General features: G+C 36.5%; 1 protein-coding gene across 6 annotated transcripts in view; it reads right to left on the reverse strand.

Moving 5' to 3' along the window:
- Rap1 (RAS oncogene family member Rap1) overlaps positions 1-14,567 on the reverse strand; it is a 138,350-nt gene that overhangs the window by 3,334 nt on the left and 120,449 nt on the right. For all 6 annotated transcript variants that reach the window (XM_090369676.1, XM_090369672.1, XM_090369673.1 and 3 more), the window contains one exon: positions 14,201-14,291. In XM_090369676.1, the coding sequence (XP_090225802.1) occupies positions 14,205-14,291 (87 nt within the window). In that variant the 3' untranslated portion in view covers positions 14,201-14,204. The remainder of the gene's footprint in view (positions 1-14,200; positions 14,292-14,567) is intronic.

A 14,567-nucleotide genomic window follows, 5' to 3' on the forward strand; every position in this document is an offset into this window, starting at 1 on the left:
AGTTTGACCGTTATCACATTCTCCAATTCCATTAGAGAATAAAGTGGCGTGGGTGATTTCACGCACTTTCGAAATGTGAAGCCACCGTTATTTCATTATAGTGGAGCTCACTCAGCAAAAACTAGGAAGTTTTGTTTGTATCTTCAAAAGTACGTAAGAAGGGGAGTTACTGTATTTCGTTCATTTTGATCCCTTATTGCACATTAAAATGTCAAAAAGATTGCACTACGAAGCCACATTGAAATGAAAATGTTATTGTGTATGCAAAAGAACATGGAAATAGAACTGCGGGTCGACATTTTGACATTAGTGAAGTAAATGTTCGTTATTGGAGAAATTATTGCAATTCCATATTTTTGTGCAAAGCAACAACCCAAGTGCTTTATGGTGTCTAAGAAAGAAAGATTTCCACAAGTCAATGAAGATGTGATACGTTTTGTAACAGAGACACGTGCAAAAGGATTACCATAAATCGACAAGCCATGCAATTGAAAGCCAGAGAAACTGCCAAGTCCCTCAGAATAGAGAAAATAATTTTTAATGGCAGTCGCGGCTGGTGTGACAGACTCCTGCATCGTAGTGGATTATCGTTAAGCCGCCAAACATCTATCTGTCAAAAAATTCCTGCAGACTTTCAGCAGAATGTTGTTGTTATTTGGTTTTTAGGAGCATTAGCAACTAAGGCCATATTGCTCCGGCGATATGCAGTGGTCATTTCCTGACCTTTCCACATCCTCCGTATTTGGTGGTCACGGGCTCGAACGCTGGTCTAATCAAGAAGTGTGTGCTAAGCACTGTCGCTCCTGCCCACCTGGCTACGGAGACGCCCTTTCAGCAGAAGCTGATTAACTTTCAGCAACAGGTGATGAAATTAAGGAAAAAAAGAAACTACGAGTTTAGTCAAATTGGAAATGCTGATGAAACCCCAGTCTTCTTCGATATGCCTCGAAATTACACCATCAACACTAAAGGTGCTAAAGAAATAAAGATTATAAGCAAGGGCTATGAAAAGCAGCATATCACTGTGATGCCATGCATCACTGCTGATGGTCGAAAGTTGCCACCATATTTAATTTTAAATTGAAAAACCATACTGAAAATGAAATTTTCTCCAAAGATGTTATTGCGTGTGCACAAAAAAATGCATGGATGTCGGCAGAGCTTATGGAAAGCTGGCTAAATGTTGTGTGGAATAGATGTCCCAGAAGTCTTCGTAACCCACCTAGCATGCTAGTACTTGATACATTGTGGACATTTGTCCGAATGGGTCAAAAATAAAATTGTGCAAAAACGTGGTGACTAGGTTGAGATTCCTAGTGGCATGACTAGCCACTCGACGTTTCAGTCAACAAACCATTTAAGGATTATTTGAGAAAGGAATATGAATCCTGGCTGTTGACCGACAACCTTCCGGAAAAATTAAGAAATCGCAGTCATCAAAATTGGCAGAATGGGTATCAACAGCTTGGAAGCTGATCCCAGAAAGAATAGTCAAGCACTAATTTAAAAAATGTTGCATCACCAATGTTCTGGATGGCTCAGAAGAATCTGACCCTGAATGTGAAGTAGACTGATATCGACGGCTCAGAAGGAAGTGATGAATAACATACCTACTGATAAACACTATTGTTGTTAGTAAATTAAATTCTATTTTTTTCTTAGAATCAAAGCTTTTTTTTTTCTGTTGATGGTACTGAAATTAAGGTGCATCTTAGAATCGAGGAAATACAGTAATTTAAATTCAAACAAATATGGAAAACATTTTTCATGATATTTCCAAAGTGAGGCCTGCGGGGCTGCTCTATGGTACAGAATATATATTTGTACAGTACACATTAAACAACACAATGTTGAAAGTATTTAACTCTAATTCATTTTACTTTTACAAGGTGATCTCATGAAGTTGAAATTCAGAAAAGTTCATAAAATGGAAGATTACTCTATAGTGTGCAAAAAAGCACAAGTTGATCAATTGTTGCTATTTAAAAATTAATGAAATTAAAAGATATCAAAATAAATTTAACAAACCTGTAGCGATTTATTAAGATGTCACGAAGTGTGAGCACTTCATTAGTTATGGCAAATTTATTCCTATATAAATCTTTCATTTCCTTTTTTTCAGGAAATCCACAATGGAAGTCTGTTTTCATAACAAAGATTGAAATTGGTGCACTTTAAAATTGAAATGGGCTGTACATGACGTACAATATGAATTGCACTTTTTTTATTTTAACATAATTCTTGCTTTTTATTACCTGGCATTGTTTTATTCTGGAGTATGTGTATAACTATTTTTATAGATGTAATCCAGAAGCGAACCACTTCAATTTAATATAAATAAATATAACTGTATATAAATAATTTAATAATAATTAAATACCCTGGATGTATTTTAAGAGGAGAAAAAAAAAAAATCAAAAATACAAGTAACTTGTGCCTCATAACATGCTCACTAACATTTCTCAAAGGCAAATATAGTGAACAAAATGAAAAATTATCTCCACTTTGGAGAGAAATTTTGTATCACTAACCATTTACAACCAAAAGGAAACGACACACATTTAAATATGAATAAAATTATAACTAATGTAATAAATTAAATACAAAATAATTTTGTTCAATTTTTATAACTGATGAAGTTTCTCAGATCAGTGTACAACAGTTTGTCAAAATATTTTTCAATTTTACCTCCCGTGGTGGAGGTTCCAACATCAGATATACATTGATGAAACCTTTTGCAATATTCATCATTAATAGCACCCAGATCTAATGAAGGGGGAAGCAAATATCTTGAGTCATACTGTAGCCCATTTCATAAGGTATGAACACTAACCGAACCCATGCACAAGTTTTTTAATTAATGGGTGGATGAAATATCCTCTAATTTTCACTTCACTATATTCTTGGTATTTATTTTTATTCATGCTTATTCAAAATTTCATTATATCTGATTTAATATGGAGAGGAAGCAAAAAAAACTGTTTATGAAAGGATGCTGCAACAAATTTTTCCACCACGATTTCAAGTTCTGTCTAACAAGTCATTCCTGAATTACATAATGCCTATCTTTTGCTTAATTATCCCACTCGCATAAAAAGCAGAAATATTTCATATACTTGAGCTGCATCCCAAGGAATTTCAGGTCAGTACAGATATTCCACAAATATTTATTACAGTCAATACTTTTAAAAGAACTTACATATTTTCATTGCATTCTTTCACATGAACAACAAGCAAGACCAGGTTAGAGGGGTAAATGTTTTCATGATGTAAAGCTACCACCACCTTTAAACTTAGCTTTGACAAATCTAGCAATTCATCCAGTCTGTGTTCTAGCCCCAAAGTCATGAACAGTTCAATAACATCACTGCAAAATAATTACTTGTAGAGAAAAATGACATTAAATCTTTTAAATATTGTTCTGGCACCTTTTTCCAGTTTATAACCCTTCCAAGTACAGGTTTATACTTGGGGGAGGAGAAAAAAAAAAAAAAAAAAAAAAAAATATGCCCGATCACACTTATATTTCCATTTCTGTAAAAGACTGCACTTAAGGCAGCAAAAGATTGGCTAACGCTTCTGTTTGGTGATAACATGGAGGGTCGTAAACTGAAACCTGTGTGCTTTTACCACTATCAAAACCCTCATGCCCTTAAAGGTTGCAACAGGTCGTACATGCTCACGTACTAGTACTCAAACCCTACAGGGTGGAGATGACTGCTGCTATTTTCAGGAGTTACCTTGGATCTCAGTTACGAGCAGAACTGGAAGTGTATCGCAAGGCAGAAGGAATTCCATTCAACATCTTTACTTATTCTTAATAATGCCACAAGCCATCCACCCAGTACTGTTTTGCACCAGCAAATACAGCATTACCTTGCCCTAAACCATATGATCTAATAGCTCAAGCCCTAAAAGGATATGCTCTATGTCCCACTTGCCCTAACCACATGGCCTATCTTCCACTTGCCCTATTCTCACATTTACATTGTGTGTATGTAACCTTATTCTAATTTTTCAGAGTGATAAAAATATAAAAATGGACTTAAAAAACAATGAAAAAAAAAAAATAATAAAATAAAATAATAATAAAACAAAAATAACAAAATAAAAATACAATAATAAATCTATATATGTTTTGATATCAAATAAAGAAATAAACACAAATTTAAAATACACATACAAATTATTAAAGTTTAAATTATACTAATCATTTAGTGGAAGAAAGTCACCAACTACTTGCACAGAAGTGTGTAAATTGTCTCCGTTTTGTCTATCTGCTGTTAATTTCATTAATTTCTTATTTAATGCCCTTGTATTTACGGTTTTTATGAGGTGGAAGATTTCCAACATTTACTGATCCTGGTATACTCTTAAAGCCCACTTATTGCTAAATCTCTAGTTATTTCAAGGATAGAGCTCTCTTGGTTTACTCTGGTACTTGTTCTGTTAAGAGGAATGTCACAAGGGGCTGCCTTCATGGATCATGGTCCTTGATGGGTGGCTCCTGAGGGAACATGAAAATGTTATCAAGGTAGCATATGCTGACGGCTTGGAGGTTTTAATTTTTGAAGAATCACGGCCTCAATTAGAACAATGTGCAAACAATGTTCTACAGGATTTGAACAACTGGTGTGTTGTTCATAAGTTAAAAATTTCAATTGATAAAACAAAGCAGATGCTTTAAGGGAAATTTAAATAAGCTCCTACCTTAAAATTGAATAACAAAACCATTAAATTATTCAGGAATTATCAGTAACTTGGTAATATCACGGATGATCAGTTCAGTTTCATTGCTCATGGCCGGTATGTATTTTGTTCAAAAAATTGAAGTATTGATTGGAAAGATCATCAGAATCTCCATGAATGTATGGGTTATAAAACCTGTCACTCTAAAGTTGTATTACAAATGTGTCGTCTTACCCATTATTTGCTATGCTGCTGGCACTTGGGGTTTCTGGATAAATAATAACTCGGTTAAAAAATCTTACTGATCCTAGTATACTCTTAAAGCCCATTTATCGCTTAATCTCTAGTTATTTCAAGGATGGGGCTTAGAGGGGAACAGGTATCCTGTGTGTTATCAGACACTCAGCCTAAAACACTGATGGATCCAATATCTCTCTATTACAGAAGATTTAGGAGAAGTCCGGTTGGCCTGCCTCCCTAAAATCCACTCATGCACACCTTCTCGATGGTAAGCCCTGTTACGTCACTTAGGTGGCAACGAACGTGTAGAGTGGTTCTCTTCAAGATGCCTGGTCAGCATGAAGAGGAAAAGACCAACCCCTCCAGCAATATGAAAGTACAACGAAACAAATGGCCCTCAGTCCCCAGCAGCTTTCACTCTCCCTCTTACGGCAGCGAGAGGATTAGAGTGGAAGCAGAGGGTGCTAAGAATCTCTGGGTACGACCAGGCTGCCATGCACGGAAACTGAACTTGGCCTGTTATAACGCAAGAACACTCATCGGTGAAGACAGGATATTAGAGCTGGAAAAGGAATTAGAAAATGTGAATTGGAATATCATCGGTTTGGCTGAAACAAGAAGAAGAAATGAATCACTTATAAGTTTATCAAGTGGAAATCTGCTGTACACCAATGGAAACAGTGAAAGGAGTGAAGGTGGAATTGGGTTTCTGGTCCATAAAGATTTTAAAAACAACATTTTGGAATTCAAAAGTACATCACCAAGAGTGTCAAGACTAATACTCAAGATTTCTAAGAGATACAAGCTAAAGATTATAATGATTTATGCACCAACATCGAGCCATGATGAAGAGGTTGAAGAAATGTACACTGAAATTGAGAGTCTTCTAGATGAGCAGAAAACCCACTACACTATTATTATGGGAGACTTCAATGCTAAGGTTGGAAAAAGACAAAACAGCACAGAAAGGGGAACTATAGGAAATTTTGGAATTGGTGAAAGAAATGAAAGAGGTGAACGACTTGTGGAATTTGCAGAATCTCAAGGACTGTCAGTAATGAACACTTTTTTCAAGAAAAGGGTGAACAGAAAGTGGACATGGAAGAGTCCAAATGGATTAACTACTAATGAAATCGACTTCATCCTCACTAACAGAAGATATATTGTGAATGATGTCACCGTCCTGAATAAGGTAAATGTTGGAAGTGATCACAGAATGGTAAGATGTACACTTGATATAGATGTAGGAAAGGAAAGGAAAAAACTGACTCGAGTAAATAATACAAAGGTCTTTGAGATAACAGAAGAGGAGAAAAAGCAGTTTGTACTGGAACTTAAGAACAAATATGAGCTTCTGCAGACTGCTGAGGACCAAGATATCGACGAGGAATATTACAACTTTTTGAAAGTGATAAAGCCCAAGAAACCTATAGGGAAAAAGAAATCCAAAGAAGAAAAAATTAGTCAAGAAACACTTGTCATGATGAACCGAAGACGACAAATGAAAAGCAAGAAAAACACTGACAGGGAGAAAATTGAGTATACTGAGTTATGCAAAGCCATTAGAAAGAGACTCAGAGAGGACATAAGAAGATTTAACACAAGAAAAGTAGAACAAGCATTAAGGGAAAACAAAGGATTTAAATCAGCAGCCATGAGCAGTAATACAGAAAAACAAATGATACTGAAACTGAAGAATAGCGATGGTGTACTTATAAACAGCAGAGAAGGCATAATTCAAATAGCAGAAGACTACTATAGAGAATTATACAAGGAGCAGGGGAATGATGCCAGCAGTGGGGAAGATGGATTGCAAAGTAGCAACACATACGACATACCCAATATTCTTCCTGATGAGGTAGAACATGCATTGAAGAAAATGAAGAATCAGAAAGCCCCGGGGGAAGATGAAGTTACTGTAGAGTTGTTAAAATTGGGAGGAAGAGGCATAACACAAAAACTGGCAAGGCTCTTCACAAAGTGCATTAGAAAAGGTGTGACGCCTAAGCAGTGGAATAATGCAATCATAGTTTTGCTGCATAAGAAAGGAGATAAATCAGAAATTGGAAATTATAGACCAATTAGCTTGTTATCCCACATCTACAAGTTGTTCACAAGGGTCATTACTAACAGATTAGAAAGAATACTGGATGAGAATCAACCGAAAGAGCAAGCTGGCTTTAGGACAGGATTCTCAACTATGGATCACCTTCATGTAATATCACAGCTAATGGAGAAAGCAAATGAATATAAAACACCATTATGCCTGGCATTTGTGGATTATGAAAAGGCATTTGACTCCATATAGCATAAGGCAATGTTTCGGGCACTGGAAAGACAAGGCATTGATAGCCCATATATTATGATTTTGAAGAAAATATACGAGAGTGCTACCTCCTTTATTAGACTAGACACAGACAGTAGTAAATTTAAAATTGAGAAAGGAGTTCGACAAGGAGACACAATATCTCCGAAGCTGTTTACTGCTGCCCTTGAGGAAGCTTTCAGAAGATTAGACTGGTCGCAGAAAGGAGTCAATGTGAACGGAGAGTACCTAAACCATTTACGATTTGCAGATGACATTGTGGTCATAAGCCATGATCCCAAAGAATTAGAGGAAAATCTTAATCAGTTATGCACAGCTAGTAAGGATTTTGGACTAAAGATGAATATGGCTAAAACAAAAGTAATGATGAACAAGAATGCCACAGAAAGGGAAATAATGATTGAAGGAGCAGTAATTGAAAAGGTGGAGTCATATACTTATCTGGGACAAGTTATTAGCTGTAATAATGATAAATGGCTGGAAGTCAAGAGAAGAATAAATTTTGGATGGATAGCATTCAGGAAATATAGTCACATACTGAAGAGCAATATCCCAGTTTGTCTGAAACGTAAAATAATGGACCAATGTATACTCCCCACCATGACTTATGGAAGTGAAACTTGGGCACTCACCAAAAGAATGGAAGAGAAGCTGAGAACCACACAGCGAAGAATGGAACGAATCATATTGGGAATAAGACTGTTAGATAAGAAGAGAAACACATGGATTAGGCAACAAACTCAAGTAAAGGACATTCTTATCAAAACTAAAGAACTAAAATGGTCTTGGGCAGGACACATAGCTCGAAGACATGATGACAGATGGACTAAGAAAATAACAGAATGGTATCCAAGAGGAGCTAGAAGAAAACCTGGAAGACAAAGGCGGAGATGGATAGATGAAATTCATGAGTTTGTGGGTAGTAAATGGATGTCCAGTGCTCAAAACAGAAGGAACTGGAAAGTTGCTGGAGAGGCCTTCATCCTGCAGTGGATTGAAAATGGATGATGATGATTTCAAGGATAGAGCTCTCTATCAGCACTTTTTTTATTCTAGTTATAACTAGGAACTGCAGAACTGTGTTTACAGTAAGCTCTACAGGTACTGAATGGAAGGCTTCCTATTCAGCATGAGGTCATTTATCATTATTTACAGTATTTTCATAGGAAGGCTATTCCTGCAAAGTTAGATGCTATAGATTTTGATATGCCTGTAGGAAGATGATGAAAGAATTAGGAGAGAACTTATAAATAGTTGGCAGTCTTCTTGGACAGCTGCTGATTTAGGTAGAGCTATATTTGAATTTTTTCCCAAACGTATCAGAGTCACCTAAGCAAAAGGCATCCTGGTTGTGTCCGGGCTTAAAATTTATCATTTCTACTTTCAGGGCATGACAATCTGGACTCCAAGCTGTTTGCTTTGGGGCTGGCTGCCTCACTGCTTTGTATGTGTGTGGCATCCCAGAAACAACAGAACACTTAGTTTTTAAATGTAACTTGTACGTAGATCTAAGACAGGAATTATAAGTCCCGACTGATGTTTACCTGGAGGAAGAATTACCTCGTTTGGTGGAGTTAAAGGAAAATTATATAGTTTTTTCTAATTTTGCAGATAAGGTGTTTAAAAGACCTAAAAGATTTTTGGATAGAAATCACTAGAGTTAAGTTAGTGTCGTTTTGGTTTTCATCTTGTTCTGAAAAAGGTATGAGTTAACTTTTTCTAACTGATCTTTTGAAGACCTGTTCCTTGTTGAACAGGCTGAAATTAGATCATTTCAGTATTTCCCAGTTCTATTGGTTTACCTATAATCGAGGCAACCGAAATATGTTCACTCACTTTCTCTTCAAACCAAATCATAACCATTAACAAAACTACCAGTTTATGTCTATCTTTAAGCCTATATACAATAACCTAATTCCAGCCTGTTCAACAAGAAACTGAGCTTTAAAAGATCAGTTAGAAAAAGTAAACCCATACCTTTTCCAGAACAAGATGAAAACCAAAATGACACTAACTTAACTCTAGTGAGTTTATCGAAAAGTATTTTAGGTCTTTTATACACCTTATCTGCAAAACTAGAGAAGACCATATAATTTTCCTTTGTATGTCTTAAGTATAGACATACTATTTGTGGTTACTTGAAGCTCTTGAAACACTGACTATTATAACACAGCTGTCTGGTTGTTTTTAGGAAGTTACCATGTAAGTGAAGAGTTAACTTTGTATGGTCATTTGTGAATGAAGTTAGTACAGTTATGATGCTGTTGTGTCAAGGAGTTTAATGGTAAGGGAACTGTGTTGGTATTGTGGTGGTCTGTGTTAAGTTGGCAGTATTGTTGTTTTGTTTGTTTGTTATTTGGTTTTTAGGAGCATTAGCAACTAAGGCCATATTGCTCCGGAAATATGCGGTGGTCATTCCCTGACCTTTCCGCATCCTCCGTATTTGGTGGTGATGCGCTTGAACCCCGGTCTAATCAAGAAGAGTGTGCTACGCACTGCTGCTCCTTCCCACCTGGCTACGGAGGCGGCTCAAGTTGGCAGTAGATGTTCGACCTAGATTACATGGTTCTACATCCAAATGCAAAAGGATAATTTGATTGCATATAGTCATTCTCTAATTGAAGTTCAGATGTAAACGAGTGCAAATTTTAATTAACTGGTATATAGCCATACAAAAGAAGTATTTTTGGCTCCCTACTCAGCTCCCAATTCAGGTGAGCTATTTAACTTTGATGTATAAGTATAATGTGTAAAAATTGCTGTTTTAACTCCATGAGAGTGCTAGCCATTCCAGTGTGGTTCTTATCTGGTTGGAAAGGTGTTTATTTGGATTTGGTCTGGCCTCTGTTTTGTCGTGCCACTGACTAGTTTGTCTTGTAGTTATAAGGCAGTATGAGTGTTTTGTTCATGATTACTGTATACGCAAGATCCTTCAATGGTTCTGATACTGATGAAGACTATGCACAAACTAAAGACAAACGTGTGAAACTTGCTAAAAATATAGGGTTCACTGAAGTGGAGACAAATTATGTCTATGATTTTTTGATTTGCATTATCAAGAATTGGCAAACGAAGATCTATTTGCACTAGAGCAGCACTGCATTCAAGAGGAGTAGGCAGTAGTGAGTGAAAGCCCAGAGATTAAAGAAGAACGGAGCCTGACAGTGAAAGGATTCTTGAAAGCATTAAATCTTATAGATAGACTAAACCTGTCAACTGATGAAGACCCTAACCTTGAATGAAGCTCTAAATTGCAATGTAAAGTTACACTAGAACTTGGTTGCTACTATGAGTTGTTGCATGAGAAGAGGCAATGTGCAAAGTTAACTCAGGATTCCTTTTTCAAGCTCCCAAGGGAACCCTCCATCTCCTGGGTTAGCGTAACACCCCAACATATATGGTCTGAATCCGAGGGAACGGAATCTGACCTTGACAATACCTCTCATCAACCTGCCTAAGGTCGCCCTCCACCCAAATCACTTCCTCTCTCTCTCTCTCTCTCTCTCTCTCTCTCAATTGTTGTTTATGTTGTACTATATATGTTGATTAAAGTGATCATAAATTTTCTTAAGGTGAAAAAAAAAAAAAAAGTAAATCAAAGATGAATTAATCTCTTTGGTTGCTCATTTTCTTTAGAGTGGCCAATCTTTCAACCAAAGAAAACTAATGGTATATACCAGTAGGGTTAATTTAGTTAGATGGGAGATTTACTCTCATAGGCCTATCACTGTATTTTTTGGTGATTTACATTACACAAGACATTCTGAAACGTAAGCCTCGCATAAATTAAGTCAGTGTGTGTGTGTGTGTGTGTGTGTGTGTGTGTGTGTGTTTTTAATGAAAACCCCCAAACACAAGAGGTATTAGAAACTACAGTACTTAGTACCGTACTTGGGTTAGAGATTGAGAAGACGAAAGAAGATATTTGCTGACATTAGACTTGAACTTCTGTAGACAGAAATTTTCAGGAAATACATATGAAGGAAGGTTGTTCCAGGAAATGGCAGTTGAATGAATAAACAAGGAAGATGAAAAGTTGGTTCTGCAAGTTTGAAGCTGGACAGTAAATGGATGTTGGTGGCAGGTGTTTGAACTGTTTTGAAAGAGAGCAGGAATTATAGAAGCCAATTCAGAAGAACAGTGCCGATGGAAGTATCTGTGGAAAAGGCATGCAGCAGAAACAGTAAGTCTACGAGACAGCTAGTGGAGAGACTCTGTTAGAGATGAGTCATTAATTAACCCAACTGCCCTCTTCTGAATGGAATCTAGAAGCCCGAGGGAGGTTTTGGGGGCACCGACCCAGATGTGGGAACAATATTCCACATTCCATGGTAGGGCGGATTTGCAATTTGTACAGAGTGAACAGCTGTTTGGAAGAAAAGTAATGCCAAGAGCGAAAGAGAAAACCAAGTTTTTTAGATGCAGAGGAAGCAATATTTGCAATGTGCTTGTGCCAAGAGAGATTAGAAGTCGGGGTAATTCCCAAAAGAGATATATCATCTTGCCTAGAAATCGGAGTGTCACAAAGATAAGCATAGGAGCTGAAGAATTCTTTTTGCAAGATATAAGACAGGACTGAGTTTTACAAGGGTTGAAATCAGCTAAGTTGTCTTTGCCCCACTGGAGAATTACCTGGAGATCGGCATTAAAGGAATTGGTAGTGAATATTCGAGAAGTTGAAGCTGATTGAAATGAAAGTGGAATGCAATGTGCTATCATCGGCAAAACTATGGATAGGATTTCTGGTACATGGAAGGTCATTAATATACAAGAGGAAAAGAGTGAGGGCAAGAATTGAACCTTGGGGGGGGGGGGACACCAGCATTAGTGGAGAAGTTAGAAGACAAGAGAGCCATCTACAATCACCCTCAGTGATCGATCAGAGAGAAAACTGCATAACCAATTACAAAAATCAGTTGGCAAACCATAGGATGGAAGCTTGTTTAGAAGACCTTTATGCCAAACACAATCAAAAACCTTTGAGATGTCAAGAGCAACTGCTTGTGTTTCACCAAACTTTTCCATTGAATTTGTCCATAAATGGGTAACATAAGCCAGAATATCACCAGCTTCTATGGCTATAATGTGTCAAACTTATGATTTATGGCTTATTCAATGATGTCTTTTGTTATGATTTTTATATCAAATTATAGTAGTTTATGCGTTTCAGAAACTGGAAGACTTTGGATATATTAGATTTATCTGACAATATTGTTCTTAATGAAAATGTGTCTGTTCCTTTAAAGGTAATCTGACGTTCTCGTGTAAAGTTAGGGCAGTTAAGTAGAATATGTTGGATCATTTGCACTGTGTCAGAGCACTGAGGCGGAGATTACCAGTGCATTGACACTGACAGAATCCATACTGGCGATCGTTGATCAGAGGGAAGGATTCTAGGTAGTTTAAGAGTTGGCGGTTAACTGATTTCTCCATTACTTTAGAAGGAGTAGAAGTAACTGCAATGGGATGATAATTGGATGGGGGGGATTTGTCACCCTTTTTAGGAACTTGCTGGATATGAGCAAATTTCCATGCAGAAGAAAAACACCTTTGGAATAAGAAAGTGAAAAAAGGCAGCAAAGAACAGGAGTAAGTTCAGGAGCACAGGTTTGAGAAAAAAATGGAGAAATACCATCAGGACCTGGAGCTTTCTTAGCATCAAGATTCGTGAAAATCTTTCTCACATCCTTTTGACAGAACACCACAGGAGACATTGAATGGAGCATGTTGGGAATAGTGGGAAGTGTTTTATGAAGATCATTAATATGTGAGTTGGAAGAAAAATGGGATGCTAGCAGGTTAGCTTTATCCTTGGCTGAAGTGACAATAGAACCATTTGGTTTTGTCAGGGGTGGGAGCAGAGATGGGCAAAAGTTGCGGTCAATAGCTTTGGCAAGAGACCAAAATGCTCGGCTACCATTAGGGCAAGAAGCAAGTTTTCTACTCTTAGCCTGTTCAAAATCTAGTTTGAACTGATTAATAACCACTTTACAACTTTTGCGAGCTTTGGTGTAGGCAGAAAATGAAACTGAAGAATTGGAAACAAGCCAATTACGATATCCAATATTCTTTTCTTGAACAGCCTTAGCACATTTATGGAAAACCAAGGTTTAGATAAAGGACGAGAAGCTAGTGTATAATTTTTCAGTCACTGTCTGGAAGATTATAAACTAGCTGATCTGGAAGCCTGCTAGGAAGTTACCAATAGGTTCGGTCCGGTGTACTAACTAGCGGCCGGCCTGCGAACGCCGTTTTAGGTTTGTACCCTCGAAATGTAAGGAAGTTTGGATCTTGCCATGATGTCCGTCATAACCTCAAAAGACATTAGTAATACTGCACGATGAAAGAGATGGGGAAGGTTTGACCGGAACTTGGCTGTGGAGACTAAACATGGGTTCCACCACTTCAAGCCTAACCACATAAACAAAGTGGTGGTATTGCACCAGTTGAGTCATCTACCACCTAGTATAATGTATGCCTTTTAATCAATGGAATAAAAACTAGTTTTGAGAAATTCAAGCCCCTCATCCTTCTCAACAAAAACAAAAGTTATTGAAATTAACAAACTTAAGACATTATGCATAACATTAACTGTTTCTGCAGCATGCCATAAATAAAATAAACTGTTATAACAAAATTATGAAAACTCAATGCTCTGCACCTGATGGATGATTAAACTTGTTTGCAAAAATATTCCCATGCAAAGGATGCAGAATAATAACATCTTTAAAAAATACCATTAAACATTTCTAATTTTGCTTTCTATGCAAAAAAATATGATATTTGTCAAGGAATTTATTAGCTAATTTCTAAATATTTTAAGAGTTTGCCATTATGTGAAAACTCTTAAAATAGTTTTTGGTTGGAAATATCATGTAGCAGTATATTAAAACAACAAAAAAATTAAATTTATATAATAAGACTATAAAAATTTATTTTTCTTACCTATTTACAAAATTGTACATTTTTTCTTTGGAGGTTTCGTTTTTTTTTCTGGATTCTTTCTGTTGATCTGTCTCACCAGGTCATAAAAAATCTGTAATAAAAATCAATAAAAATATGAAATTTATCCCAACTCATGGTTTCATGAATGATTTACCATTAATGAATAAATACTACCTTATAGGAGAAAAGCATTTCTTGAATGCTTCAAGACTTCAAAGTTTAAAAAAGAACATTCGATCAATCCTCAAAACAGTAGATATGAATTTTATAAATATTTTGCTAAATTGCTTTTAAATCAATAACACCATTAAAAAGTTGTTTAATTTGATTATTTGTGCTAATTAAAGATAAGTTCATTCCATGCATC

Source organism: Mastigoproctus giganteus, chromosome 3 (assembly GCF_048544385.1).
Source record: "Mastigoproctus giganteus isolate SK-2022 chromosome 3, ASM4854438v1, whole genome shotgun sequence".
Taxonomy (NCBI): domain Eukaryota; kingdom Metazoa; phylum Arthropoda; class Arachnida; order Uropygi; family Thelyphonidae; genus Mastigoproctus; species Mastigoproctus giganteus.